Consider the following 26,426-nt stretch of genomic DNA (forward strand, 5'->3'; position numbering starts at 1 on the left):
ACAACACCCTAGTATTACTGTAGATTAAGTCCATGTCCGCTACATAGAGAGTGGTAACGAAGTTAATGAATTAAATGGAAGGCAAGTAGGGTTTGATACAAATGAAAACAAGAATAATGTTAACTTCTGTAGATATACCTTATGACAGTTCAATTTAAAAAAACTTTCCCGGCAAACGGAGCTTTCCAGTGCATTGTCTCTATGCATGACACCATGGTAATTCGTAACCCACGGTCATTATATTTTGCACGATGAATGCCGACCTTTTAAAACTAATTTGTATGTCTGTGTACGATATCGTTACATACCACAAGCACACCGAGCAAGGAGTTGCAAACAACGGTATTCTGTTAAACCTTATATCAATGCTGCAAATGACCCCAAGTGTGTAATTGTTTTCTTTTGCTGTACTCTAACCTTATGTCTGGTATCTATGGTATCAGGACGCGCCTTCATTCGCGGTTGTCCTAGTTCCGGTGTATACACAAACCAATCCGCTTAACTACAGATGTTGTCGACCGTTCCCTTTTATCCAATCATAAAACGCGGCGCTCGCCAACGTTCTGTTCAATCAACTCAACCGGCAAGAGGAAGAGATTTGTAAATTAACTGTAATTTACGGGTTAAAATGGTATTTCGGAACCGCTGTTTATAATTTGAAAAACAAGTAATCGTTAAAGTTGTACTGAATTTAATATATTTCTATACTGGTATACGCGCGTGGCTACATGTAACATCCGATGTGATGACTTTTAATTTTGAATGTTTTGGGGTCTGCCACGCCAGATCTTCCGCATAACAATATTAGACATTGACGGTGTCTTATTAAAATGTGGTCTTGTGGCCAGTCAGTCTTGTTCAGGTATATTACAATTGTTAAGGTAGGTGATTCAGTATTTTATCATTGCAGTTTTAGACAATTCTTGCATGCACAAAACAAAAGTAACCAAAAACCCACGTTTCTTTAAATGTCCACTTGATTTGAACCTGAAGAAGAGAACGCTAGTGATTTTTATCGTAGTTAATCTAATGACCAGTATCAGATGTTCAAATCTCGATTACCTCGGCAAAAAAAAACCTCTCTATACTGTAATGTCAGAGTGAAAGACGTTATACTGCCTTACTAGTTTAACATTACTTAAACCGAGACTGGTAATTTTAACTCGCCGAATAATAATAACAATCATAATCCTACAGAGTGTCCACTAGAGATTATGTATCTTTTTGCTCTAGAAAAATCAAATATGTCAATAATATATAAACGAAAAGAAGACACAGTAGTGCTTTTTTTTTTTTTGCAACTTGCTTTCGTTGTGTGGCATGGCAGTGTTAATAATACGACGAAACAGAAAACGCGTCTGTTCTGTCGAACACAGGTGTTGATCTACGACAGAACTGTACATTTAAATACATAATCTGATTTCACTCCCTGGTTTATAGCAACCCCCACTATTTTGCGTGATGTTTTATTTTTCTGGAACTTTTTAATTACATAATTGTATTTTTTTTTTTTTCATAAAATACAGGGCATGACTGCTTGGCAGAGTGCGTTATAAATGTTCCACAACAGGGAAGAAGACCTGACAGCAAATGTGTTGGCTATAAGGAAACGATTGAAGAGCACAGAAAAGAGCTTGCAGAACTTAGGAGAAGAACTTAAGTACGTTCTATGTCGTTGTATTTTTTATTTTTGTAGGCATTTCAAAGTTATGATATACTATTTATCACCAATAAAAAAATAACACATTTTAGATATTATTTTGGTAGGGAATGTTTCTACTTTCTCAGTACAGAGAATAAACAAGCCTTAAAATCTCTTTGAGAGCTTGTAAAATAATTAGTCCCGAATATGCAACAGACAGTATGTAGTGTCAAGAATGATTCAATAACAAGAAGAAAAAAATCTTGCTTCCCACATTAAACTTTCATTAATTTTATAAAATCAGGGACAACTCAAGCGAGCACTCAGACTACAGTTCCCAATGTAGTTTTCCTGTTGGATTAACGCTGGAAGACCTGGACTGGCCTGATGAAGCAGAACCTTTATCAAGCAGCCAACACATCACAAGGAGCCGCAGAATGGCTGAACACAAGAGGCCTTCGAACAGTGCTGGAGCCAACACCAGTTCCAGAGTAAGAGCCAATGGCCAGGTGCATTGCCACAATTGCATGACCTTGGTAAATAGTTTACAATTGATAATCTTGATGAATGGTAAATCTTAGACTTAGATGTATATGTGATTGGATAACTTTTTAAGCAAATAAATACTACTGTTGTACACGGAACCAGCCCATGTGCCTTCTCCAGTGATTAAATGAGGATGCCCATTCCTGCCCCTTTCACAGACCTTAAATGAATCACAAAAGACATGCTTACATGGCATGCAGCAGTAGCTAGGCAGGTCCTTCGAGATCGTCTCACGCTACTTTGATTTTAGTCCTTTTCAGGTCTCTCCTCATCCTCCAGGATGATAGAGCTGGAAAATAAGAAACTGCGGAAGACGCTTAGTGTAATCCAGGAAGAGAATAACTCTCTGATCTCAGAGAATCATCAGCTACTTACTGACCTGGAGTCTGTACAGTTTGAACTGACAGATTCTAAATCAAAGGTGTGTATCTATAGGCAAGGAACAGTCATTTTTATATTTGAAGCCAATTTTCTATTTTGGGTGTTAAACTTTCAAGTCATAGCTTTTCACTTTCCCTGCAGTTAGGGAAAGCTTGTTGTAGCTCATATCCTGAACCTTTCTTCAGTTGGCTTAAAACACAGTTATTAAAAATCTTTGAAAATATTCCAATATGCTCCACAATGATCTATGAAACATTTGTTTGTAACACTAATAAGTACTGTACCTAAGCGTCGTGTCCATGGGTGGTGGGAGCGTAGCAAAGGCAACAGTTAAATTGACCTTTTCATTTACATTTTACAGATTCGGCTCCTGGAATCAACCCTTACATCTAAAGTTGTTAGTGTGCCAGAGCTGGAAGATCAGATCATTGGCCTAGAGGCTGAAGTTGAAGCTCAAGAGAATGCACTAAGGCAAGCATCCCCTGCTGCACATTTATTAAAACGTTCAGTGTAGTAACTGTTCTTTGTCATTATGGGGGATTAGGGAATGCATGACTACTCATCTTTCTATCAGTGGCCTGGCAGTATGTAAAAGTGGGGTGGGCATGAAGGTGGTTCTGTTTGGGGAAGCTTGCCATACAGTTGCCCATGTCATATAGATCCATTGAGAATTTTATGGTTGTAAAAACTTTTTTTTTTTTTTCTTCTTCTTCTGTTTCCTTTCCAGAGATGCAGAAGAGAAGCTGGAAGAGAGTCATCAGACTGTGAAGACCATGGAGAGAGCAATGGAGAAGATGAAGGAGGAACTGAGGAGAGTGAAAACTGAATTCTCTGAGCAGTCTAGACTGGGGAAAAGGTATGTTTTTTAGTTTTATTAGATTTTATTTTTTGCATCATCTGTCCAGCTACCATTTATAGAGTTAGGGTAAACAAAGACTTGTTTGAGTTTTGATTCTGGAAACCGTAGCTCAATACAGGCATTATTATTTGCCAGTTATGAAATTGGTGTAGTTGCCATTTATAACTGTTTAATTTTCATGTTCTATAACCAAATATACTCCACTCAATTCATTGGTTGTTCTTAAATGATTGAATTAATGAGTGGCCTGCGATTCAGAATATTTAGAGGAAGTCACCAATCTCCTATAGACAGATGTATTTATTTATTTCTCAGAGCTGAACAACAAAGGAATGAAGCCCTGATTAACGCAGAAAAACTGACTGTAGCTTTTCAACAAAACAAAGACATCTTTTCAGAAAAACTGAAGAAGGTAAGAGCAAGCAGGCCGTGGTGCACAGCTTGATTTTAAATATAAAGTCTTTCTAGTTAACCTGGTTTTAATGAATGCCTCCAAACTAGAAAGATTTGAATACAATGGTTGTTTTATTTTCCCTTCTATTTGTAGTTTACTAACACTGCTCTGCCTGGGAGTGGAAATGACATACGCTGTGACTACAGCACCCAGTAATTTAGATTTATTCTTTTTAAGCTCTGTGAAAATGAAGGAAGACTAAAGAGCAATCTGGTGCAGTGTGAAAGTGAACGAGAAGAGCTTCAGAAGAAATGCTTTGCACTTGAGCAGGAAATGGAGGGAATGAGACGCCACATTAGGTATTTTAGCATTTTAATATACAAGTCCTTTTATATTTACTGTTTATAGTCCCATGTTCGTTTTACAAATAAACTGAGCACAGCGAAACACACAGAACTGTCTATACAAAACATTTGTCATGTGGCATTGTAAACATTGTAACAAAATGCAGGACTTCCATAATGTTTTTTTTTTGTTTTTTTTACTATTCTACCACAGGAAACTAAAAGAAGGCTGCAGCAAAGATCAAGTAACGTTGAGTAATATGGAGGCTGAAAAGACGGAGCTGTTATCTGCCCTGACTGAATCCAACCAGAAGATTTCTATACTAGAATCAGAATTGACAGCTAAAGATAAGATTCTAGAAGAAAAGGGCTCCTTGAAGAGGGAAAACCAGGAACTGAGAACTCTCACGACCCAGCAGAGTGAGAGACTGGTTGAGTGCCAGAGAGAAATTGAAGAGACACAGTCTGAACTGGCCAGCCTGGAGTCCATCTTGTCACAGTTAAATAACAGAGAGGTAGCTGCCGATTTAAAACAAAAGCTGCAGATCGTTTGCGTTCTGCAGCCATGCAATTAAGTGAAGTCTTAGTCATTACATACAGTATTCAGTACTTTTGTATAATTATTATGTGACAAATATATTTTAATCTGTATTATTATTATTATTTTTTTTTTTTAAAGATATGACTTATAAATCTGGTAGAATACTGTGTCATACAGTCTTTCCTTATGATTGCTTTGCTGCTGCCCTCAATGTAGATGACACCAGTTTACTGTGCAATAAGAGATTGGCCTTTAGCAGATATAGACGTGTTCCAACCAGGCTCATTTTAAAATGTTGATTTGAAAAACCTTTAGTGTATTTCGATTTCATATGTTTGAAGTGTTTTATAATGTTTGAATGTGATAGTTTTACAATGTTTTTTTGTTTTTAAAGGTGGAAGTTGGAACAATAAATACAAAATCCAGCAGTTCAAACCATTCACTGTCTTCAAGTCTGGGCAACAGCAGTGAACAAACAAAAGCACTGGTTCAGGACCTCAGGTATAGTAACAGATTATGTGAACTGTATTGTACTGTGACATTGAAAGATATTTATACAGGATATTTTGCTGAAATTAAATATGTTCCAGGATTTAATTATCATTATGGCACTATCCTCTCCTTAGAGGCTTTTAAAAAGTATCAAACAACAAAACAAACAACTCTGTTAAAGATAACTGGTTTGGGCATTTTATTCAGTGTTTCAAATAGATTTTTTTACCCACATCATCGGTTAATAGTAATAATCTAGAATCGATAAAAAAAAGACTGTCATAACTCCTGCTTTGTGATATGAGCTGTTCTTTTTTTCTAACCAGGCTGCAGCTGTCTGAGAAGGAAGCAGAGATTCAGAAGCTTCAGGCAAAGGCAGCTCAGCACCTCTCTCAGATGAGCCAGGGAAGCACAAGCAGCACTCAGACAGAGCTGTCGAGTATGAAGCCAGGTGAGTGTATCGCTCATTTCAGAAGGCATGGCGTGTGTGTGTCTCTATGTCTGCCTGTCTGTCTGTGTTATGCTGTCTGTGTGTCTTTTACAAAACAATCCTCTAAATGCAGCTAAATTTGCTCTTCTTTAGGTTGGCAGTGTCATAAATGCCTGTTGAACTAATTTCCTATGGGAAATTAGTGTGGAACGCGAACACTTTTGGTTTCGTGACAAAGTCTTATAGCCCATTTGCACTTTCAAATTAGAGCAGTATATATAGTACCAGTCACAAAGAAAAATAACAATATACAAATGTGCAAAATATCACCTACATAGAATAAGCAAACAGAGATATAACACTGCGAAGTAAAAGCAACACAGTCGATGTCCGACCAGCATCCTGAATTATAAATGATGCCAAAATCCATCTACATTTTGCTGCAAGTATATAACCATATCAAGTCATGCATCAATGACTATTCAACCTTCAGCTGTACCAACACACAAAACCTATTACAGCTTCTTATGTTTAAGCAGAGAAAAAGTACCAGCAGCTGCAGCCCCTGATCCTTGGTCTTGAGGAGGAGAAGAGGAGACAGGAGAGTCAGATCAGGAAGCTGCAGTCCCAGCTGGTGGAGGCAGAAGCTGAGATCTGCTCCCTGCAGACCCGTATGGATCAGCGAACCAGTCAGTTTCAGGAGATTCAGAACGAGCTGCTGGACAAGGCAGCCGAGGCAAACAAACTGGAGCGAGAGGTCAGTGTAGCGTGACGAGAGCTTGCTGTGCTTTTTATATTATGTGCGTTTCTGTTTTAGCAGTTTGGCCCAACTTAGTGTAGCTTTAACTCCTAACCTCTGGTATACATGTGCTTAGCTAGACAAACTGTAGCAAGAAAAGCTCTAAGGCCCTTTGGATACTAGATTGTAGTTTTCTGCCAGTGTGTTGTTCTACAGTATCAATGCTCTTCCTGTAGAATTCACATATCCCTTTGTATATTTCAGTAGTATAGACGAAGTTTATTTATTTATTTTTTTGCTGAAGATGTGAAAGGACATGCACATGCATCACATGGTCACGATGACCTACTTCTTATGACCTTGATCCTATAGCTCTAAATTTGTATTTACTGCTGTGATGGTGTATTTATGTTACTAACACTTTTGTAAAATGCAGATGAAGAAGAGAAATTCTCAGCTTTTAGCAGTGGAAAAGCAACTAGCAGAGAAGTCCAGTGCATACTCCACTGCAGTATCGAGAACTTCTGATCTGGAGCTGGAGCTGATGGTAACTTGGCAACATGGTTTAAAATTCAATGTCTGTTAGCCATCAGTTAGAAATAAGCTAGATTTGTTTTAAAGAAAAGAGAAAGAGAAGTCTAATCTTCTTCAGTTATAAATCGATTGCTTTAATGTGTCTTGATTTTAACAAATTTCACTCTGTTTAATTCATGATCTGCTTTAATCATTCTTTTTTCTTTTTTTTTAAATTTAGTTGTCGCCAATTTTTTACCCCGGTTTTTCTCCCCAATTTAGCATGCCCAGTTATTATCTGTATCCTCGGCTCACCGCTCGCAACCCCCCTGCCGACTCCTCCAAAACGTGCTCCTGCCAAGCCGTCATTTTTCGCACTGCAGATCCACAACAATGCCACCAGACCTATAGTGCCGGAGGACAACACAGATCTGGCGGCTCCATTGCAGAACCACAGGCGCCCTATCGGCCACAGGGGTTGCTAATGCGCGGTGAGCCGTGGATTCCCCTGCCGACCTAAGCCCTCCCTACCCGGGCAGCGCTCAGCCAATTGTGCGCCGCCCCCTAGGAACTCCCGGTCACGGTCGGCTGTGACAAAGCCTGGATTCGAACCTGCGATCTCCAGGCTATAGGGCACATCCTGCACTCCGCGCGGAGGGCCTTTACTGGATGTGCCACTCAGGAGCCCCTGCTTTAATCATTCTTAATATGTTACAAAACTCAGTTGCACAAATAAAAAAAAAAAAAAAGAAGTTAAATAGTTTAAATCTTGAATTTCAGATTGAAGGATGAAATTTGGCCTTGTAGTTAGTTTTTGCATTTTTAAATATTTTCATCATTTAGCCACCTGGTGCCACTGTTTGCCAAGTAAAAATCTTAACCAAACTGCAGTTGCAAACTTTGTCTATATGTTGCCACTGTGAAAAACAGCCATAAGATTTGATTTAACATTTGTGTACCTAATTGTGGCCATTATTTGGACTATATAATGCATCACAAACAAATTCTCTTTTATTTATTTTCTATTTTCATAGGAAAACAACAACCAAATTCAAAGCTTGAAAAGGATTTTAAAAAAGGAACAGAAGGATGCTCTGTTGGCAGGTGAAAATGCCCAAACACTTCACATTGAACAATGTAAAGAACTGGAGGGCAAGATTGAAATGGTAAGCTTTATTTTTTTTTTTTTTAATCAGTAACACTAATAATAATACACATCAATAATTATTATTATTATATTCAAAATACTGATTCACAGGATTGGCATGTAAATGGTTTATATGCTTTTAAAATCCTCCTCCTTACCCTCTCATGAATACCTTAGTAGTGCTGCTTGTGATCCTGTAAATATAAATAAATATAATACGTTTGCGCTTCTGCTTGGTTTTTGTTCTCCAAAGTGTATCACTAAGTGTATCATTTGTTTGCATGGGGTGTTCTCACTAGCTCCAGAGTGATGTTGAGCAGAAGCAGCTGAAACTGAAAGAGCAGGCCAGAATGCTGTCCATTCTGCAGCAGGACAGCGAGGCCAAGCACCGAAGAGTAGAGTCCCTGCAATCAGCGCTGGCACAGACCCGACAGGTGGGCTGGGCTGGGCTGGGCTGGGCTGGCTGGCAAGGGTCTGGCTGCTAGGACCTGTCACTATTGAACTGGTCCTCTTTTTCGGGGGTGGAGTGTGTCGCACACAGTTGCTTTGCATTTGGTAGTAAATTAATAACATTTAGTGCAGCGCTGCACTTTCTCCAAAAATCTTTTGTAAGTATTTCAGGATCGAACATTTTATCATTTCAGCAATTGCAAAATATTTAGTGAACAATTTGACAGCCAATGGACTATAAATGCACACATTAAAATAGGAGCAGTTACAAATTTTTAGTTGCTTCTCACTACTTTTTTTACTTTAAAGTAGAGCCCAGGAGTCAATACATTCTGTAATCTGCAAAATTGCAAGTGGAAGAGAGATTTGGTTATTTTTCATTTGAATTGACTGGATTTATGCATATCTAATTTCCCAATATTCCATAACCTGCTGTCAAAAGCAGAATCATCTTTCCTGGAATTGTGCTTGCAGGGATTATAGGGATGAATAAAATATCCCTCTACTGCATTGTGTCATGCACACATGATAAAGGAATCAAAATGTACCCCTTGCAGTACAAGCATTTTGTTGCACCAAATACATTTGCCCCCTTTCTGACTCATAGGGGTAACACATTGTCATACTGACATTTCACATTTCTTCTAGAGAAGCACATTTTAATAGCTAAAGTGCATCTTCGTGTAGGGCCTTTCCATCTTCAAGTAATACAGAAATGTGTTTAGTTGGAGTTCAGATAAAAGTTGCCTCTGTTTGTCATACCATGGTCTTAAGCTAGATGGCAGCAGTGGACAAATGTGATACATATCAGATACAGAAACTATAAGTCTCTTGATTATCATTGAATTTATTAAGTTTCTTTTAATATTTCTAAATAGTTTTTTTTTTTTTTAAATGAGTACAATTATCTTAATTCTTTTTTTTCGCATTATCTATAAATAAATCTCTCCCAATAATGTGTATTGTTTCAGCTGGCCAGATTGTGTCAGGAAAACATGTCATAACATACCAGATAATTTAACAGGTGTTTTTCTGATTTTGGGCTGCAGCCATGGTTACCAAAAGGAAAAATCTTGTAATCTGCCAAAGCTTACCCAACTCTCGTGTTTAATAACTTTGAAACAGTGTGTTGGAAAATGCTGGGTGCAGTGGATGGTACCGTGACAGTTTTCAGACCATGGCTGTTTTGATTTATGTATTGGTAAGAATTTGCTGTGTGTTCACAGGAGCTGGAAATAAAAACTAAAAGGAATGATGAAGCATTCCGGGATTTCCAGGACCAAGCTGAACAAGCAGCAGAGAAGGTGTGTTTCATTTCAAAAGTACACCTAAAGGACTACACATTGTTAACACTGTTTTAGACATGCCAGTACAGTACATTAGAAGAGAAATGTGTTGCACATACAAGAATCAAGCTTCTTTTCTTTTAAAAACTGACCATGGTGTTTTATCTTTCTGAATCTTTATAGATTAGGTACCTTGAGGCAGCACTGTCAACTTGCAAAGATGAATTAAAGTTCTACCTGCGGGAAGTGGAAGACCACAAGGAGCATTTTGAGATGCAGCTACAGAAGAAGTCTGAAGAGGTGAACCAGCGTCTCGGTAACACATTCTGTACTAGATGCAGGGTTTAGCACTTGCAAGACTGCGTTTAGTGAAAGACTTCTGTTAACCAACTTGTGTGACACAAGCCTAGAACTAAAAAAACATAAATAGCTGTTAATCACTAGTCTGTGTGAAACCATCATGAACTTTGAACGAACAACCCCCAAAACAGACATGAACACTCAAGCACAAATGTATGCAAAAAGAAAAAAAAAATGCTACCTACGAAAATTTTGCAGGTTTCATTAATTTTAATTAAAAAAATATTATAATAAAAATACTTTCAATGGTTGTCTCTAACCAGCTTTCTGTTGCAATCACTGCTGTTGTGGACCCCTAACTTTTTTCTGTAGGCATGTGAGTGTACTGAATTCAGCTGAAAGGATTGAGAGAAGATCATTCAGATGTGATATCGGAGCAGCAGAAGTATGCATTTGAATCAGTTTGCTGTTCAAAGTGCCAGCCAGTGGCCCATGGAATGCTTGCTTGCTGTTTGAGTACGTGCGTGTTCTTCAGGTCCATCTCCTGCAGAAAGAGATGAAGTGCAGCATGCTGACCCTGCAGGAGACCAGCGAACAGAACATGCTCCTACAGCAGACCCTCCAGCAGCAGCAGCAGATGTTACAGCAGGGGAGCGGCCGGATCGGCGAGCTGGAGGACAGCCAGGCGGAGCTCGAGAGACAGGTACCCACAGGAGTCAACAAGTGAGCCGTGTGGAGCTGCTTAGACCAGCTGGCCAGATTGCTTGGGGCTAAATGTCATACTAGAGTGACTACAAAAACATGATCTGTTCAATCAGGGTGCAGGGAAACACTTTAGACAAAGTGTATCAAGGTATTAATATTGAAGTGCACCATTTTTGGTGATAAAACTTGTTACACATCTAGTAAGGTTAGAATAATGCCTCAAAGGGGTTGATTTCCCACACTGGCACATTGTCCATTCCAAAGATTTACTTTTGCCTGCAATTTGCTTAGTGGAAAATATTGGACACAATTCTAGCTGCTAATTTTATAACAACAATTTGAATTTACTTTCACAAGAATGGCTACATCTCCAACTTTTGAGTTATGTAGACTTCATAAGAACAATCCCATCTAGTTGAAATCGGTTTAAAGAAATTTTAAAAAAATCGTTTGGAATGGACCAGCTTTCAGTTAAAAACCTGAATTGGGTGGAGTCGACTGCTGTGGATCGGTTTACTGTGCTTTCAGAGTTTCCAGTTGAATTGGATGAAATGTTTCAGCTATGAGCTATCTTGTGAACCCTCTGGTAAAAACCTGCCAGGGGTGTGGGCAATCTCTAATTGGAGTGGAATGGTTTTCCATGTCTGCAGGAAAATGTCATGAAACACATGGCATGCCTATAATGGCATGCCTATAACTAGATGGTAGCAGTGTGGAGTAGTGGTCGGGGCTCTGGATTCTTGACCGTAGGGTTGTGGGTTCAGTCCCAGGTGGGGGACACTGCTGCTGTACCCTTGAGCAAGGTACTATACCTAGATTGCTCCAGTAAAAACCCAACTGTATAAATGGGTAATTGTATGTAAAAATAATGTGATATCTTGTAACAATTGTAAGTCGCCCTGGATAAGGGCATCTGCTAAGAAATAAATAATAATAATAATATAAAACAAGCCTTTGTACAGTACTCTGTTTAGTGTGGCAAACTTAGACATAAATTCAAGTTACACGTTTGCTGGCTGTTAAGTGTATACTCTGCTTATAGAGATAAGGTATATTCAGATGATATTACCAATAACTCCTTGAATTACATACCTTGTTTGAGATACAATCAGGAAAAAAGTAGTTCCTGCCAGATGTGCACGTGGTAATCTTGCTCCTGGATAATCTGGAGCTGCTCCAGATTATCCAGGTGACTTCGTTGGGTGACTTCGTTAAAAAGTCCCATTTTTTTGAGGATATTGTGCTCTGACAGCACTTTAGTCTGTCCTAAATTCCTCTAAAGTCACAATCCTTCTTTGGAATTTAGTTTAAAAAAATAAATAAATAAATAAAAAAGGATGCAAGACATTCTTCAGGATAAAACCGCTGCAAGTTATTATTATTTTTTTGTCTTTTTGTATCCATTTAGGCAGAGATTTGGCAAGTAAAGGGAAATGTGCTTAACTTGCATACCAGCCTTAGCTGTAAATACAAAATTAGAGCCCTCGTTATTGCGCAGATCACCATGTGTGGGAAATGCTTGATATAAAAGGGGCTCTAGCAGTTGTTTTCTGCTTTGGCTTGACATTTCATTTTCCTCTGCATCAAGCTGGCCCAATCCCAATATAACAGGGGGGTTGTAATACAAGAGAAGGTACTAGTCTTACATCGCTCCCATGCTATTTTACAATGCTCGTATTCTGATTTTTATTTTATGACAGGTCTCCAAATTAGAGCAGGAACTTCAGAAGCAGAAGCAGGCCGCGAAGGAAGAGCTGGGGAACACAGAAGAGAAGCTTCGGAAAGTCTGTCAGGAATCTGAAGATAAAGAAAGGCAGGTGGTCTGACTTTCTTCTGCTATGAAAAATCAGCCTGTGGGCACAGCGGGGGAAATGCAGTGGGCATTACTGACAATTAACTGACCAGTAATGTTCTCTCTTGAGAATTGTTAGTGTTTTTGTTTTTTTATACTGGATTATATTAGGGTGCTAAACGCCATTACAGCAAGAGATTCCAGTAAGCCCATGAGCCCTCAGTCATGGCTGGCTGAGCGTTAAAATAAGCTTTTAGTGTTTGGTGTTAAAAAGCTTGTGACTGCAAAATGCTAAAGGAAAAAAAAAGAGAATCTACTTTTAATCTAATTATAAAATGGAACCATAAAGATTAATTTTCATATGAGGTTTCTACATGTGAGAACCATTTATTTTTGATGTGCTGTTACAAGGAATTTAAGCTTTTCGTATCAAAATGTTGTGCTTATCGCGTAGACCTGTGACCTTAATATGGATGCTATATTATGAGCACGTGACCTTTCGGCTTCTATATGTAAAAGATTACGTGCGTTAGGATGTTTTTTTTGTGTTTTGTTTTTTTGCAAGAAAAAACAACCCTACTGTGGCAGTATTTTTTACAAAGATGCCAGCACTGCAGTGTTAAGGTATATGCTGAGTTACACAACCACGGCAAGCTAAATGTGATTGAAGCTTGACGAATGCAGTACTGCACTGTGCTTTATAAATATGTTCAGGCATCCTTTTTTTCTGAACATGACTACTGAATACAGCAGTAAATAAATAACAAAGCACGTGTAAACACCCTGTTTTATAAATAGAGTTCATTGCTTTGATAGAATTACATTTTCCACAGTCATTATCCCCTGTGGGTTATTCATATTCCCCACAACTAGGCTATTTTGGAGGAGCTTGTTTGTACACATTCGGAGAAAACCAGTAATCCAATTGTAATTAACTGGTTATGGACATTCAGTGGCAGAGATTTGTGACAAAATCAAACTCTAGGTAATGGAAATCTACACACGTTATATTTGTTGAGGGCCGTTCATCTTATTCTAATTAAAGTTATCTATGGTCATTCTTTACTACCTGTTCTTGAGATTTGTTTGGATCTATCTCACCTGCTTTACACAATTTGTTTTTGAACACACCATAACAAGTAAAAGAAAATCCTATCAAACAGTAAGCATTTCTTTAAAATACAAATGGTCTGATAACATAGATCAAGCCCTTGTACAAACAATTGGCTCCTTCAATTGTTTGGCATTTTTATTATAATGCAGAACAATCTAGCATAGTCTCAAAACTACCACAGGGGTAAAATGATATTCTGATTGAAAACAAATGATACACGCAAACAAATATGACACACATTTTCTTTTATGGAAACTAATTAGCTGGGGAAAATGCAGGAATATAAATAGAATGGAGGCATACAGTGAAATGGAAAATGCAGATAATATTTGTCTAGGCTTTTGGGCATTTGGTAGCTCTTATTTCCAGAGGAATGCATCATTTTCCAATACTTATTTTCACAGCTAGAGACACTGCAGAGTGGACAGTGCAGTGACCTTGCCACTGTAATAAAAATATCCTTATTATATATATACATATATATCTGTTGAACTAACTGTTTTATTTTTTATTAATATAAAACTGTTGTGCATTGAACTTTCTTGGCATGATGTAACCATCAAGACAAACAGCATGCATTATTTATCAAGCAAAACAAAATGACTGTAGAGACTGGACAGCTATACTGTCATGAATAAGACTTCTGTGTACATTTCCCAGTATTTTCTGAGGCCTGAATTAGGAATGTCACGTTGCTTTAGGCTATCTGCAGTCTCCTGACTCCTACGCTTCATAAAGTCTGGTTTTGTGGAGGGTGTTTCATGCTGTCTATATAAAGAGCTGCTCCCCTTCATCCCTGGCAGTGTCCGTGCCATGGTGGTGTCTAACCTGCTTGTGTGTCCCTGTTTTGCTGTTCAGACAGATGAAGATGGAGATGGATGACTGCAGGAACAAGCTGACGGAGGTGGAGAAGGAGCTCCTGAAGCTGAGAAGAGACAGCAACACCAAGGCCAGCCAGCTCGACCTGCTTGAGTGTACCCTGCATGAAACACAGGGACAGCTGGACAAGAAGTCTGATCTCGGTACAATAACGTTACCTATTACCAGCCTCGGTACTGTAATGTTGCCTGTTAGCAATCTTGCTACAGGAACATTTGATTTTAGCCATCAGTGGTGTGTGGAATTGATACTGTTTATTAGGCTTTGTATTGGGATTGAAGGATTTGCAGAAGCATCATTTGAAATTGGTTTTAATTAGATTTTTTTTTTTTTTTATCCATTATCATTGTGGTTGAGAACCTGTTTGTTTTTTTTTTCCCCTAGAATAATAAGTAAAAATACATATCGGTAGTAAAAAGGAAAATGGCTTGAAGAATAGCAAGTAGGTTTGCATTGGTTAGTTTAGTGGTTTTATAATTTATGAGGAAGAAAAGGGAAGTCAGTTCTGGGGTTGGCGTGAGTTCCAGTACACTGTGTTTTTCCAGGCTGTGCTAGCCTTGGGAATGTAGCAAAAGAAAGCAGCTTCAACTGTTAAACATCTGCTCGCACTTAAAAAACTGGCACCTTTTTTGCGTGTCCTTTTTGAATCCGAGGTACAAAACTAACAGAAACACACAGGCACAGATACTGCACTCAAGCAACCTTTCTGTTTTAGTAGAAACCTGAAACCCTCTTCAGACCTCGGGGTCCTATGGCTTGCATGTTGTAATGTCACACATTGATGCAGATACTGTATATTGAAGAACCTTTGTTCACCGCGCAGTGGTAGACCTGGAGGAGAAGCTTCATCGCAGTGAGGCTGACCGGCGCAACTCCCTGCAGAGGACCCAGCTGCTGGAGGCCCAGCTGATGAAGGTGCGAGGGGAGCTGGTGGACACCATGGGGCAGCTCCAGGAGCTGAGCGACATGCTGCAGAAGACGCAGCTCTCCGTCGGGGAGAAGGAAGCAGCCATTGAGAAGCTCGCCACAGAGCTGAGGTGAGTCTGAGCCCCGTTCAGGACCCCCAGCACTGAACAACTGCACACACAACATCAGGACTTGTGACCTGACTGTCTTCTTCATTGCATCTCCTGCTCTCCTCTGCACCTCACCACTGTGGACCTGACCCTGTCTCCAGCTGCTTCACCTGTAAATCACACTGCCCTCACTGGGAACTGATTCAGACTTGTATTTTATGAGCACTGGTTCTGTAACCTGCTTTTGTGTCTTGTACTTCTAAGTAAACTGCATACAGAAGAAAACACACATATATATATATATATATATATATATATATATATATAGATATATCTATATATATATATATATATATATATATATATATATATATATATATATATATATATATATAATTTTTTTTTTTTAAGGTTTTAATTAGTTTATCTTTTTTCTGTTCCCAGTACAGTTGAATGTTTTGTGTTTTGAAAAACCTCTTAATAACATTTTATCTCAAATGATGTGTACTGTGTGTTGTGTGTGTCGGGCAAGAGTTTATTTTATTTTGTTTTGGGACTGTGTATGGTGTTATGTGTGTTGTTTTTCTTTTGGTTCATGAAAAGGAAACATACAGTTAAGTATAATGAATTCACACTATCAATTTTAAACAGTATTTTACCTGGCGGTAGTACTACAGTACAGTTAAACTGATATTAAAATTTACCCACATACCCACTAAAAAGACACACAGCTCCAAAGTAAAAAAAACAAGAACAAACAAACATAAGAAACAAACAAAAATAATCCTTGAACAGCTAGGCCTAGTAATAAACCACTCTGGGTATTGCTGTACCAAAAAGAGATTGTAGATTGTACATTTCACAAGCAAACATATTGGGCTGGATTTTTTACCTTCCCTTGTGGTGTTGAAGATACCCTTTCATTTTAAGTTAAAGGGACATGCATTGTGAAAGTGAACGCAATTTAAGTGTTCAAGGAAAATGTGGAAGGGTTTAAGTAAAGAAAATGTGATTTTGCATCATTAAACAAGTAATGTTGTATTAAGCACTTGGAATATAGGGCCCATTGGATCTCTGAGACAACTCCAGCCAAAAATGGATTTTCTCCCATTAAACTGGAATTGTCTGTTTGTCGTAGTGTGTCGTGTTTAAGCTGTGTGAGCAAGATGCAGAACCGTTAGCTGATTGGTAGCCTTTTATTGTTGCCTGGTTCTGGGCAGGCCACTGAATCAACTACTGGTTGTGGGTTAAATATTTCATATGCATTATAAAATATAAAACATTTCCATATTCCAATTCAAATCAAATAAGTATTTATGAATTGTTCAGTTGATACATAGCATAAATATACCTTGGAATGTACAGTACAGCCATATTTTAAATGCAGAACCTAGATAGCACAATATATAATGGAAGTCAGCTTTCTTCAGAAAGCATGTGAGTGTGGGGTGGGCGGAGTGTGATTTTTAGCACAGCTTCAAGGCACGTCCTTTAAAAAAATAAAATAAATAAATAAACAAGGTTGTGCCCTAGATTTTGCAGAGTACTATTGCTGCAAAGATTTAAGAACATGTAAAATGATAGAATAAGGACAAGCACATTTCTTTTAGTATATAAAAACAACCAGCTCCAATATTGAAATAATTGGAAGTTTAACTACCCAGATATAACCAGTATCCGTGAAATGGCCATTTCACCTGGCCTGTAAAAGCCGTTGCACAAATAACCCAATACTGTGTACTTCTTGTTTTAAGACTTGTTTACAAGTGCAACTGCCTTAACTTTTATCAAATCATGCTTTGCGGAAGAATTTGAGCATTTTGAAAAACATGTCTCTTCAGTACTATTTTTAGATCCCAATTTTTTATTGAAACTAAATGTTTTTAGTTTCATCCTGAAGGAACGTTCCTTCCACGCCACGCTTCTTTGGATTGTAAGAAAGGGAGATTGTTGGACTGAGCTCTGGCATATTTATTTATTCTAACAAGGACTCTGAAAGTAGGAGTAGTTGGCCAAATACTGGAGGAATAAGTCTCCATCGTCCAGGCCATACACACAAACACATCATTTTTCAAAAGTGACCTGACGTTCTGCAATTAGCAGTCCCTCCACTTCTTAAACGGCTCATTTCTATTAAACCGTTAGATACCAGATACCATTTTCATATTTTCAGTGTTGCAGAAAATCTAACTGTACTATTCACCTTTGACCTAGAATGGCTGCAATATTGTTTTCCTGATGACACAAACTTAGCTTTTAGATAGTGGCTTCATTCTCCACGATCCTCCAGTTTGATCCTGGGTAGTATAGAAAATAAATTAACCCTTTTGTAATTTGACAAAGCTGTGCCACCACACTATCAAAGCTGTATATCTCAGAGACCAATAGAGGTAGTGACTTCATATTTGCAGTTATAAAAACACTACATGCTAAATGTTTTGGTGGCCTTGATCGCTGCCATAATATGACAGTCATTGAGTTCATTTGATATATACACAGTACACTTTTGAGTGATTGTCTCTGCATCTGGCACACATTTATACAATGATCCTCTCAGTCATGTTCCATTACTAATGTTGTCCAATACAAATTAGCACTTCACCACATAGTTTTAAATTGTGGCCATTTGGATAATGGATATATTTTTCATATATACATTTTACTTCATTTTTAAACCATTCGATCAAAGTTGCACAGTAATACAGAACATGCACAGTGGATTTTATTAAAACAATAACATTTAGTCTACAGCTGTGGCCAAAAGTTTTGCATCACCCTGTAGAATTAACACATTTTGCTTCATAACCTGCTGAATAATGTTACGTTAACATACTGCTTTGAAGTTTTCCATATACTTGCAATACATTTTGAAATATACTATGGCCTCCGGTAGACTTTTGTGATCTCATTTTTGTTCCTTTGGCCCATAATAGGTGCAGTTTTTTGCACTTTCTAATCAGACTTTTCTGTGTGACTTGTGATTAGAATTAGCATTCGAATTGATATATTTTTACTTTTGCAACAGTTAAGAGTGACACCTCTGTCTTGTTTTTATCTGTAAACTTATTTAGAACTCAGGGATGTCTGAAAGAAGTCGGTCTGTCTGTGTGCTTTGACACATGTTTTGCGAGGGCCTTTCCATTGAGTTCAGGGTCAACCTGTTTGTGAAGGTGTATATGAAAGGGGTCAAAGTGGAAGCAAGCTGTTGATTGTCATTCTTAATTCCTGCAGGGAGTGTAAGGGTGAGTTGGAAGACAGAAACAACGAGCTTCTAGACATGGATCAGGCGCTGAAGGAGAGGCAGTGGGAACTCAAACAGAGAGCTGGCCAGGTAAAGCAGCTTCTCAACCTGTTCACTGTTGTCTGGAGCACCTACTTCACATGTACATCTGATGCTTTGTACATTATTTGAATAGACTGTTGTACAGGTTTGAGAACAGGAAGCCAATGCTTCTATACCAACCATACTTCAATCCTGTCATTTATACACATGTTCACATTTCAGATTACAAAGCTGGACGTGACAGTCCGTGACCACAAAAATGAAATGGAGCAGAAAATCATTGGATTAGAAGCCGAGGTTAAAGAGGGCCAGAAACTGGTAAGAGTATCTTTCACATTTCACATTCAGTTGACAGAATCTCCAGTTATTGTGTAGCGACACGTCCAGCTTTTTACATCGCAGATGTCATCCCTTTGGATTCCATGTTTGAATCTCTAGCCTGTATCTGCCTCCACACCCCCTCTTACGTTAGATTTCATTTCATGTTCCATTTGAAACCTGCCAATGGAAACTAGTGCTTTTTTTTTTTTTTTTTTGCTTGCTTGCTTTGCTTTGTAACTTAATAAGCCAGTGTTGCCAAATAAATAATTATTTTTTGTATTCTCTCTCAATTTAGAATATCCAATTTTCTTAGACTCAGCTCACCGCTACCACCCCCGTGGTGACTTGGGAGCGGCGAAGACGAACACACGCTGTCCTCCGAAGCATGTGCCGTCGGCCGACCGCTTCTTTTCACACTGCAGACTCACCATGCAGCCACCTCAGAGCTAGTGTCGGAGGACAACGCAGCTCTGGGCAGCTTACAAGCAAGCCCGCAGGCGCCCGGCTAGACTACAAGGGTCGCTGGTGCGCGGTGAGCCGAGGACACCCTGGCTGACCTAAGCCCTCGTCCCCCAGTCTCGAACCGGCGACGTCCAGGCTATAGGGTGCATTTTGCACTCCACGCGGAGCACCTTTACCAGATTTGCCATTCGGGAGACCCATTACAGGAAACTTAATGTCCTATGTGACCTATAAGAAAGTTTCTTTATTTTGCCTTATCTAGAAGAGATCTGACAGGCTCCACCAGTAGCCAGTACCAGTTTTAAAAAAGTAGATTTTTTTTCTGGTTAACACCAACTTACATAAAACTCGCAGGCCCCGTTCTGTCACAGATTAAATACATGAATTTATTTACAGTGGGAAAAATAAGTGAAAAGGTAAAGATGTCACGGTACCATGTGTAAAGTTTGGATACATAACATTTTGTCCACTTAAATTGCTCATACATCGGTACTAAAATCAGTTTCGTCGTTGTTCAGCTGTTTAAACGCAGACAGTTGTGAGAAGTGCACCATGAAAATATACCATGAAAATATATCCCTTGGAGACAAAAGTCTGCAATGGTACACTGACAGTTAACTAACGTTGTGTAAATCGGTCTGCTTGGTCTCAAATGAAATCCTCGACAGACCCTCTTTCCTGACCTGCTACCGTCCTCTCTTTACAGATTGAGAGCTTAGAGGAGAAGCTACAGTTCGCAAAGAAGCAACTCCAGGAGAAACACATGTTTGAAAAGGTAGGAAATAGCAGGACAGGGAATAGCGGAGGTTATGACTTTTTTTGTTTTGTTGTTATGTGTAGTAGAGAGGTGCTGAAGAGAGCTGAACTTGCCCCAGGTGTGTGTGTGTTTTCTCCAGGCTCACTGTGTGTTGGAGGTGTGTGTGGTTTCTCCAGACACACTGTGTGTTGGAGGTGTGTGTGGTTTCTCCAGGCTCACTGTGTGTTGGAGGAGGTGTGTGTGTTTTCTCCAGGCTCACTGTGTGTTGGCTGGTTTCCCTTGCAGGACTCTCTGGAGCTGACCCGCGATCAGCTTCAGCGCACCCAGCTGGAGCTGCAGGAGGCTCGCAGGCAGGGGGGCCAGCTCGTCCAGGAGCTGGACAAGACCAACCAGGAAAAGGTAGCTGACACTCTGCTACAACAGAAGTAGATGCTGATTTCAACAAGTTACATATTGTTAACCTCCAAAAATATATACATTCAGTGATGAAAAATAATAAAGTTAAGTAATTCTAATAAACCGTTTTTGCCATATATTGGCCTCCCAGAAGTCTAATTTTCAAATTGCAAGCCAAGAAGGTTCTCTCTTTGTACTGTGTTGCTCAATTAGCAGTTGTTAGCAATACACCTGTTCTGACAATATTTAAGGACGCACCTAAGGGGTGTTGTAAAACACTGTGTCATTGGGCGTTCCCCTTCACTTGTATTGTCTGCTGGGTACTTGTGAAAAACAATTAGCAGAAGAGCTGGGAGCAGCACAAGCCCGGGCCACTCAGATAGAAGCCAGAATGCAGGCGAAGCTAAACGGAATGTTGGAGGAGATGGAGCAGATAGACCAGGCCCATAAGCTGGAGGTAAATGTGCAGTGAGAACTACTCCCATGCAATTCCTTCACTCCCTCCTCGCCATGCTTTCTTACCCTTACATTTATAGTCAATCCCGTTCTGTCCTCTGATCAGTTGGGCTAATGAAGACTATGGTATATGACCATTTGTTGAATTTTCCTCGTCATACATGAAAAATCCACATTTTTAGCACCTCTTCATAGCCTGAAAACCACTTGTTTGAGCATGGTAACCAACCACATTACCCCAATTTCAGAAATGCTGGTCGATTTTTGAATTGCTTTATTTTGATTTGAGTTGTTTCTGATGAGGTTTGGTGGAAAATCTGTTTTGATCTCATCATTTTGAATGAGTTACCAATGAACTAGAGTATTCTTGCTTGTGTTGCACTCTGTGTGATTGTGCTGCCTAACCTTCTGCTGCTAACTGTGTGTATAGGTTGGTCTGCTCGATGAGATACAAGAACTTATCAAGACCCACCTCCGAGAGAAAAACAAATTTGAAATGGTACGTGTTTTTCTTTTCTCTGTTATGTTTATGCAGCACACCCATACATTTATGAAAGCGTCATTGCTATAGTTCAGACATCACCACTTACTACCCATAATAACAACAGCATGAAATATGCTTTACTCTGTTTATTGCCTGGAATTCCAGTTTACCTAAATATTTTCTCCCAGTTAATTAAATGTGGTCAGCAGAGTAGCCGAAACCAGCTAAAAGGTGAATGCAGGTGTCTTGCGGCAGGGTTCCACAGCAGGGAATGAACACCTGGTGCACGCTGTGTTTGCTGCTCTGCCTTGTAGGAAGCTCTGGAGCTGGAGAAGCAGGTCAGGCTGGCCCGGGAGCAGCTGCAGCACACCCACCTGGAGCTGCAGGAGGCTGGCAGGCAAGGAGAACGGCTTGCCCAAGAGCTCGACGAGACCATCCAGCTCTCCCAGGAGAAGGTAACCGATACTTTGATGTCTGGATCCGACTAAGAAAATGCCATCATACATGTATCTACCTGTTTATTTGTATCATCACTTTCAATCTATTTCAGGTAGTGTGAGTAGCAAGTTAAAACTAGTGCCCCTTTTAAAAAATAGTTTTTATAGTTGTTCACGGTGTTTAGGTAGGTAGATAAACTGAGAAACTAGATTGAAAACATTGATGCAGTTTTTGAAGGTAGCTTTAAAGGGAGTAAAATACTCAACAATATATATTTTCTAATAAATATATTTAAATTAATCACCAGCCTATAGTAACACCTTTCAGTATTTTATACATGTGTTTTAAATAGCTCTACAAAGCAGCCCTTCACATTTGTCTTCCGAGACCTGTGCAGCTGCAATTGGGCATTTCCCTTGAGTTTTTTTTTATTTTATTTTTTTATTTCTTTGCTGTAGGAGGTCAATACAATACGATTAGCAGAAGAGCTGGGAGCCACACAGGCCCGGTCCAGGCAGGTAGAAGTACAAATGCAGGCGAAGCTGAAGGCACTGCAGGAAGAGATGGAGCAATTACAAGAGGCCCACAGGCAGGAGGTAAACTGTATGTTAATTCCCCTTGCCATGGGAACTGAGGTAGTTTGGTTAAATTGTGATTAAGCGGCTTGGAGCCAGGAGATCCTGTATTCAAATCTTGGTTCAGCCCAGTTTGGACCTCAGGCAAATCACTTGACCTTCCTGAGCAGCTGTCACTCATCCCACTCTGTAACTATACCTTGTTAGGGAAAAAAACAAAAGTCCTCTTAAAAACCCTCTTAGCTGACAAATTATTGTCAACTAGTGTGACCTAAAGAGATGTATGTTTACCCTTATTACCTCTCGCTGCAAGAAAAAATATCCCTTTTACAAACTGTGTTGCCTTCAACCATCACTTCAGAACATGAGAAGCTACAATTTACCAAATATTGTGTTTTTATTTTATTTATTTATATTTTAAATTACAAACTCGGTTTCTGGAATGACTCTGGTTATATTTACTCATGAATCCTGATTTCTCTGGAGAACCCAACAGGCAACACTGAAACTGACCACTGCAGACAGCATTCTGAGCCCCTGGAGCACTCATTCCATGAGCAGTGCAAACAAATAGTGCATCTGAATGAAATCAAGAAGAGAAAGAAAGCTGCAGTTTGTTCCTTTCTTCCAGTGCTGCTGCAGTAGTTGGATTATGGTTTTCCATTTTAAAAGTTTTGGAGAAGGGAGTGCAATTAGCATGCAACAAACTTACTCATTTAAAAAGTATTTGCCCAGGAAAGTATGCATCATCTTTTAACAGCACGGTCTGAAAGTACAGCAGACAAAGAGTGTTTTGAACTGTGTTTTTGTTGTTCATTTGCTATATTACAAACAATGTAATTAATGCTTGGAGTTAGGTGAGTTCAGATAGACAAACTACAGGGTGAATTCTGTTCTTTCAGCTCTTAGGACTGCAGGAAAGCCAAGCCAAGTTGCTGATGTCCACTGGCACACTCTCCAGCAGTCTCAAAAGCACTCAGGATAACCTGAATGAGCGGCTGCATGAGATTAAGAGGGAGCTGGAAGAGGCTGAGAGAAACATTCTTAATCTACAGGCAGAACTGCACATCCGAGACGGGGTGATCCAGGCTGCGAATGAAGCTCTGGTTATTAAAGTGGGTTTGCAGCGATGTAAACATTTACATTATAGTGCAATAAGTAGCTTGCTACTACTAGATAGATATATACATTTCTCATTACTTTTTAAACGCTCACACTTTTTAAAATAAACTGTTTTTACTTTTTTATTGGGATTAGTAACAAGCACATGTCACTTATGACTGTTTTACTTTCATATACCCCATTAGAATTCAAGATGATAAACTAGGACTATACAGTCATTCATTTACTGTAACATACAATTGCTTTTTCTGAAATCGGTCCAAAAAATTTCAAACAAAAAATAATCAGACCAGCAACATCACAGGACAGTCTCAAAACTGTTTGCAAACTACTTTCGGAAATACATTTCTTTAGTGAAATATTCCTTTTCTAGTTTACACTCAACTGCATGAATGTTATTTAATTATTTTTTATTGCTTTATATTCCAGGAATCAGAAGTAGCAAGATTACAAGCCAAAATCTCCAGTTATGAAAGAACAGTGGGACTGCAGAACACTTCCAGTCTTTCAATGCTGTCTTTTGTGGGGCAGTCTAATGCACATGTCAATGAATCGGTAATGCAAACCCAGTCAAGCTTCAGGGACCTTCGTCAATCCAGAAGTGCTTCCGATACCAATCCTCATTGTTCAGACACTGATTCCCTGGACCTTCCAAGGAGTATAGCAGACAGCCTTGAAAACTCAATTATGCCGCTCATGAAATCTAACAAAGGATTGCAGGGCAGCATTGAAAATGATGGCACTTGCATTCAGGATGAATCCTCTTTTAATCCTCTGACTTACACAGTGGCTGATGAGACTCTGATAGACTCTGATGTGTCTGATAGTGGTAAGCCTGACCTGGACACTTTAAGTGGCATGTTAAGGTTTATCAACAATGAGATGACTGAGCCAGCCTCGTTTCACAGATCAGCAGTTTTGCCTGGGCTGAAGCAGATCACTGATCACCAGGTACTGTAGGTAAATGTAGTGTTTCCAGTTGTATTAAATAATACCGCAAAACCAAGCATTGTCTGACAGATGCACAATTTTGTATTGCTCATTTAAATATTTTATACCTTAAACAAATTGCAATAAAGCTTGACTCCAGCAGCGCTTTCAATTGAGGTTGTTTGCTCGTCAGTATGAGAAGTTATAATGTGTCCATATTGAATACTTAAATGCTGATGACTATAAGTAGACCTCCAGCTACTGTAAGTGTGTTAGAGAATAGGTTAAAACCTGCCGTTGCCAGCGAAAGATTTTCAATATGAAACATTATCAACATGCATCATCTTTTCCCCACTTTAAATCTCAATTACTCTTTGTAAAGAATGTGGCGGTGCAGTGATAAAAACATTTTTATAGTACGCAAGTAAATAGAAGTGAAATCTGAAAATGTTACTTCTCATAAAGGTGGTAAAAGTGACCATATGGAGTCTGTTTGTACATCTAAATATTTATATTTGTTTTCAGAAGAAGAAAAAAAGAGCATCCACAGGGAAATCCTAAGAGAAATTCTTTTTCATAGGAATTTTCATAAAGGTTAGCTATGAAGAAATATTTTATTCCAATTTGTAAACTAATAAAACATGATTCTGATGATAACGAATATGAAAAAAAAAAAAATTCATGAGATTATCATAATTAAAAACTAAATCAATATTTGGGTACAGTATGTTGTTCAGTTGAGATGCATACTTCATCTATTTGGTTCATAATACTTGGTCTTTGGCAGCAATTGTTTTGATGTGTATGTGAGTGGGCAGTATTTGCTTTTTGTTTTTTGTAAAGGCAGCACTACACAAATATGTTGCCTGTAACAATGGGAGTATTGTGCTGCACTGTATTCTGCACATATTTGGTGTTTGATCAATCCTTTGTCTTTGTTGCTACAGCACCAGTGACAAGGGCAGTGGTGTGAAAGCCACTGAGACGATAATGCTAACAAAATCCAGGAGCCGTCTTGCATCACCTTCAAGGAGGCTTACAGAACGAGAAGAAGCGCTGTGTACAACAAAAAGTCAACCAGAGGCACAGTGACGCTGCTGCTTTCATAACTGAATACATTTGAATTGATTCTGTATTTCTGATTGATTTATTTATTAGCCGTCAAAAAATAATAATCATTTTTAAATTAAAATACATTTCAATAAAGAGCAATCATTTAACAAAATAAAACGGGTATTAAACCATTCAAAACAATACAATTAGTTAACTTCTTCTTTTGCACTTCTTCTTTTGATTATCAGTATGGCCCAGAGTGTTTAACAGTGGCTGCATGTCATCATTCTGTAACTGCTCGGTAGTTCATTACCTTTACTAGCTGAAAGGCAGCTTATTCTGTTGTGTGTAATACAATGTGTTAATTACTCTTAGTACATCAGCTTTAAGACAACATATTGTTGAAATTATCCCTCCATATTTCCTGTGCTTATACCAAGTATACACATGTGCATGTTTTATTCTTAGTTGAGTGCATAAAATTACAATTTCATGAAAAGTAAAAAATAATTGCCCTACCACTGCATTTATGCAACTATTGAGGTAAGCATTCACATTTAGTTATCTGCTGTTCACATG

At 38.9% G+C, this 26,426-nt stretch overlaps 1 protein-coding gene across 5 annotated transcripts; it reads left to right on the forward strand.

The window, feature by feature from the left end:
* Positions 1 to 533: 533 nt before the first annotated feature.
* Positions 534 to 26,101, forward strand: LOC117404848 (coiled-coil domain-containing protein 18-like). Of its 5 annotated transcripts, none has more exons than XM_059031574.1 (32): positions 534 to 881; positions 1,527 to 1,660; positions 1,947 to 2,178; positions 2,439 to 2,609; positions 2,931 to 3,040; positions 3,297 to 3,425; positions 3,744 to 3,840; positions 4,060 to 4,181; positions 4,381 to 4,681; positions 5,102 to 5,208; positions 5,526 to 5,650; positions 6,166 to 6,386; positions 6,805 to 6,915; positions 7,916 to 8,047; positions 8,328 to 8,462; positions 9,705 to 9,782; positions 9,948 to 10,064; positions 10,600 to 10,767; positions 12,470 to 12,586; positions 14,538 to 14,697; positions 15,378 to 15,591; positions 18,802 to 18,901; positions 19,076 to 19,171; positions 20,343 to 20,411; positions 20,679 to 20,792; positions 21,676 to 21,744; positions 22,044 to 22,184; positions 22,626 to 22,763; positions 23,645 to 23,857; positions 24,294 to 24,815; positions 25,320 to 25,388; positions 25,742 to 26,100. In XM_059031574.1, the coding sequence occupies exons 2-31, from the start codon at positions 1,557 to 1,559 to the stop codon at positions 25,353 to 25,355; spliced, it is 4,449 nt and encodes a 1,482-aa protein (XP_058887557.1). In that variant the 5' UTR covers positions 534 to 881; positions 1,527 to 1,556; the 3' UTR covers positions 25,356 to 25,388; positions 25,742 to 26,100. The 5 variants fall into 5 exon arrangements, with proteins under 5 accessions (XP_058887557.1, XP_058887559.1, XP_058887560.1 ...); XM_059031576.1 differs by having other exon boundaries at positions 25,323 to 25,388; XM_059031578.1 differs by having other exon boundaries at positions 535 to 881; positions 1,947 to 2,133; positions 25,742 to 26,098.
* Positions 26,102 to 26,426: the final 325 nt, after the last annotated feature.

Source organism: Acipenser ruthenus, chromosome 10 (genome assembly GCF_902713425.1).
Source record: "Acipenser ruthenus chromosome 10, fAciRut3.2 maternal haplotype, whole genome shotgun sequence".
Taxonomy (NCBI): Eukaryota; Metazoa; Chordata; class Actinopteri; order Acipenseriformes; family Acipenseridae; genus Acipenser; species Acipenser ruthenus.

What these genes read in the sequence shown, in the direction of transcription:
- LOC117404848 (XM_059031574.1), top strand. Translation starts at nt 1,557, where the DNA reads ATGTTCCACAACAGGGAAGAAGACCTGACAGCAAATGTGTTGGCTATA. An exon ending in TTTCAGAAAAACTGAAGAAG is followed by an intron (nt 3,841 to 4,059) that starts GTAAGAGCAAGC and finishes ATTCTTTTTAAG; the next exon opens with CTCTGTGAAAATGAAGGAAG. An exon ending in ACAAGACCAACCAGGAAAAG is followed by an intron (nt 20,793 to 21,675) that starts GTAGCTGACACT and finishes CTGTGTGTATAG; the next exon opens with GTTGGTCTGCTCGATGAGAT.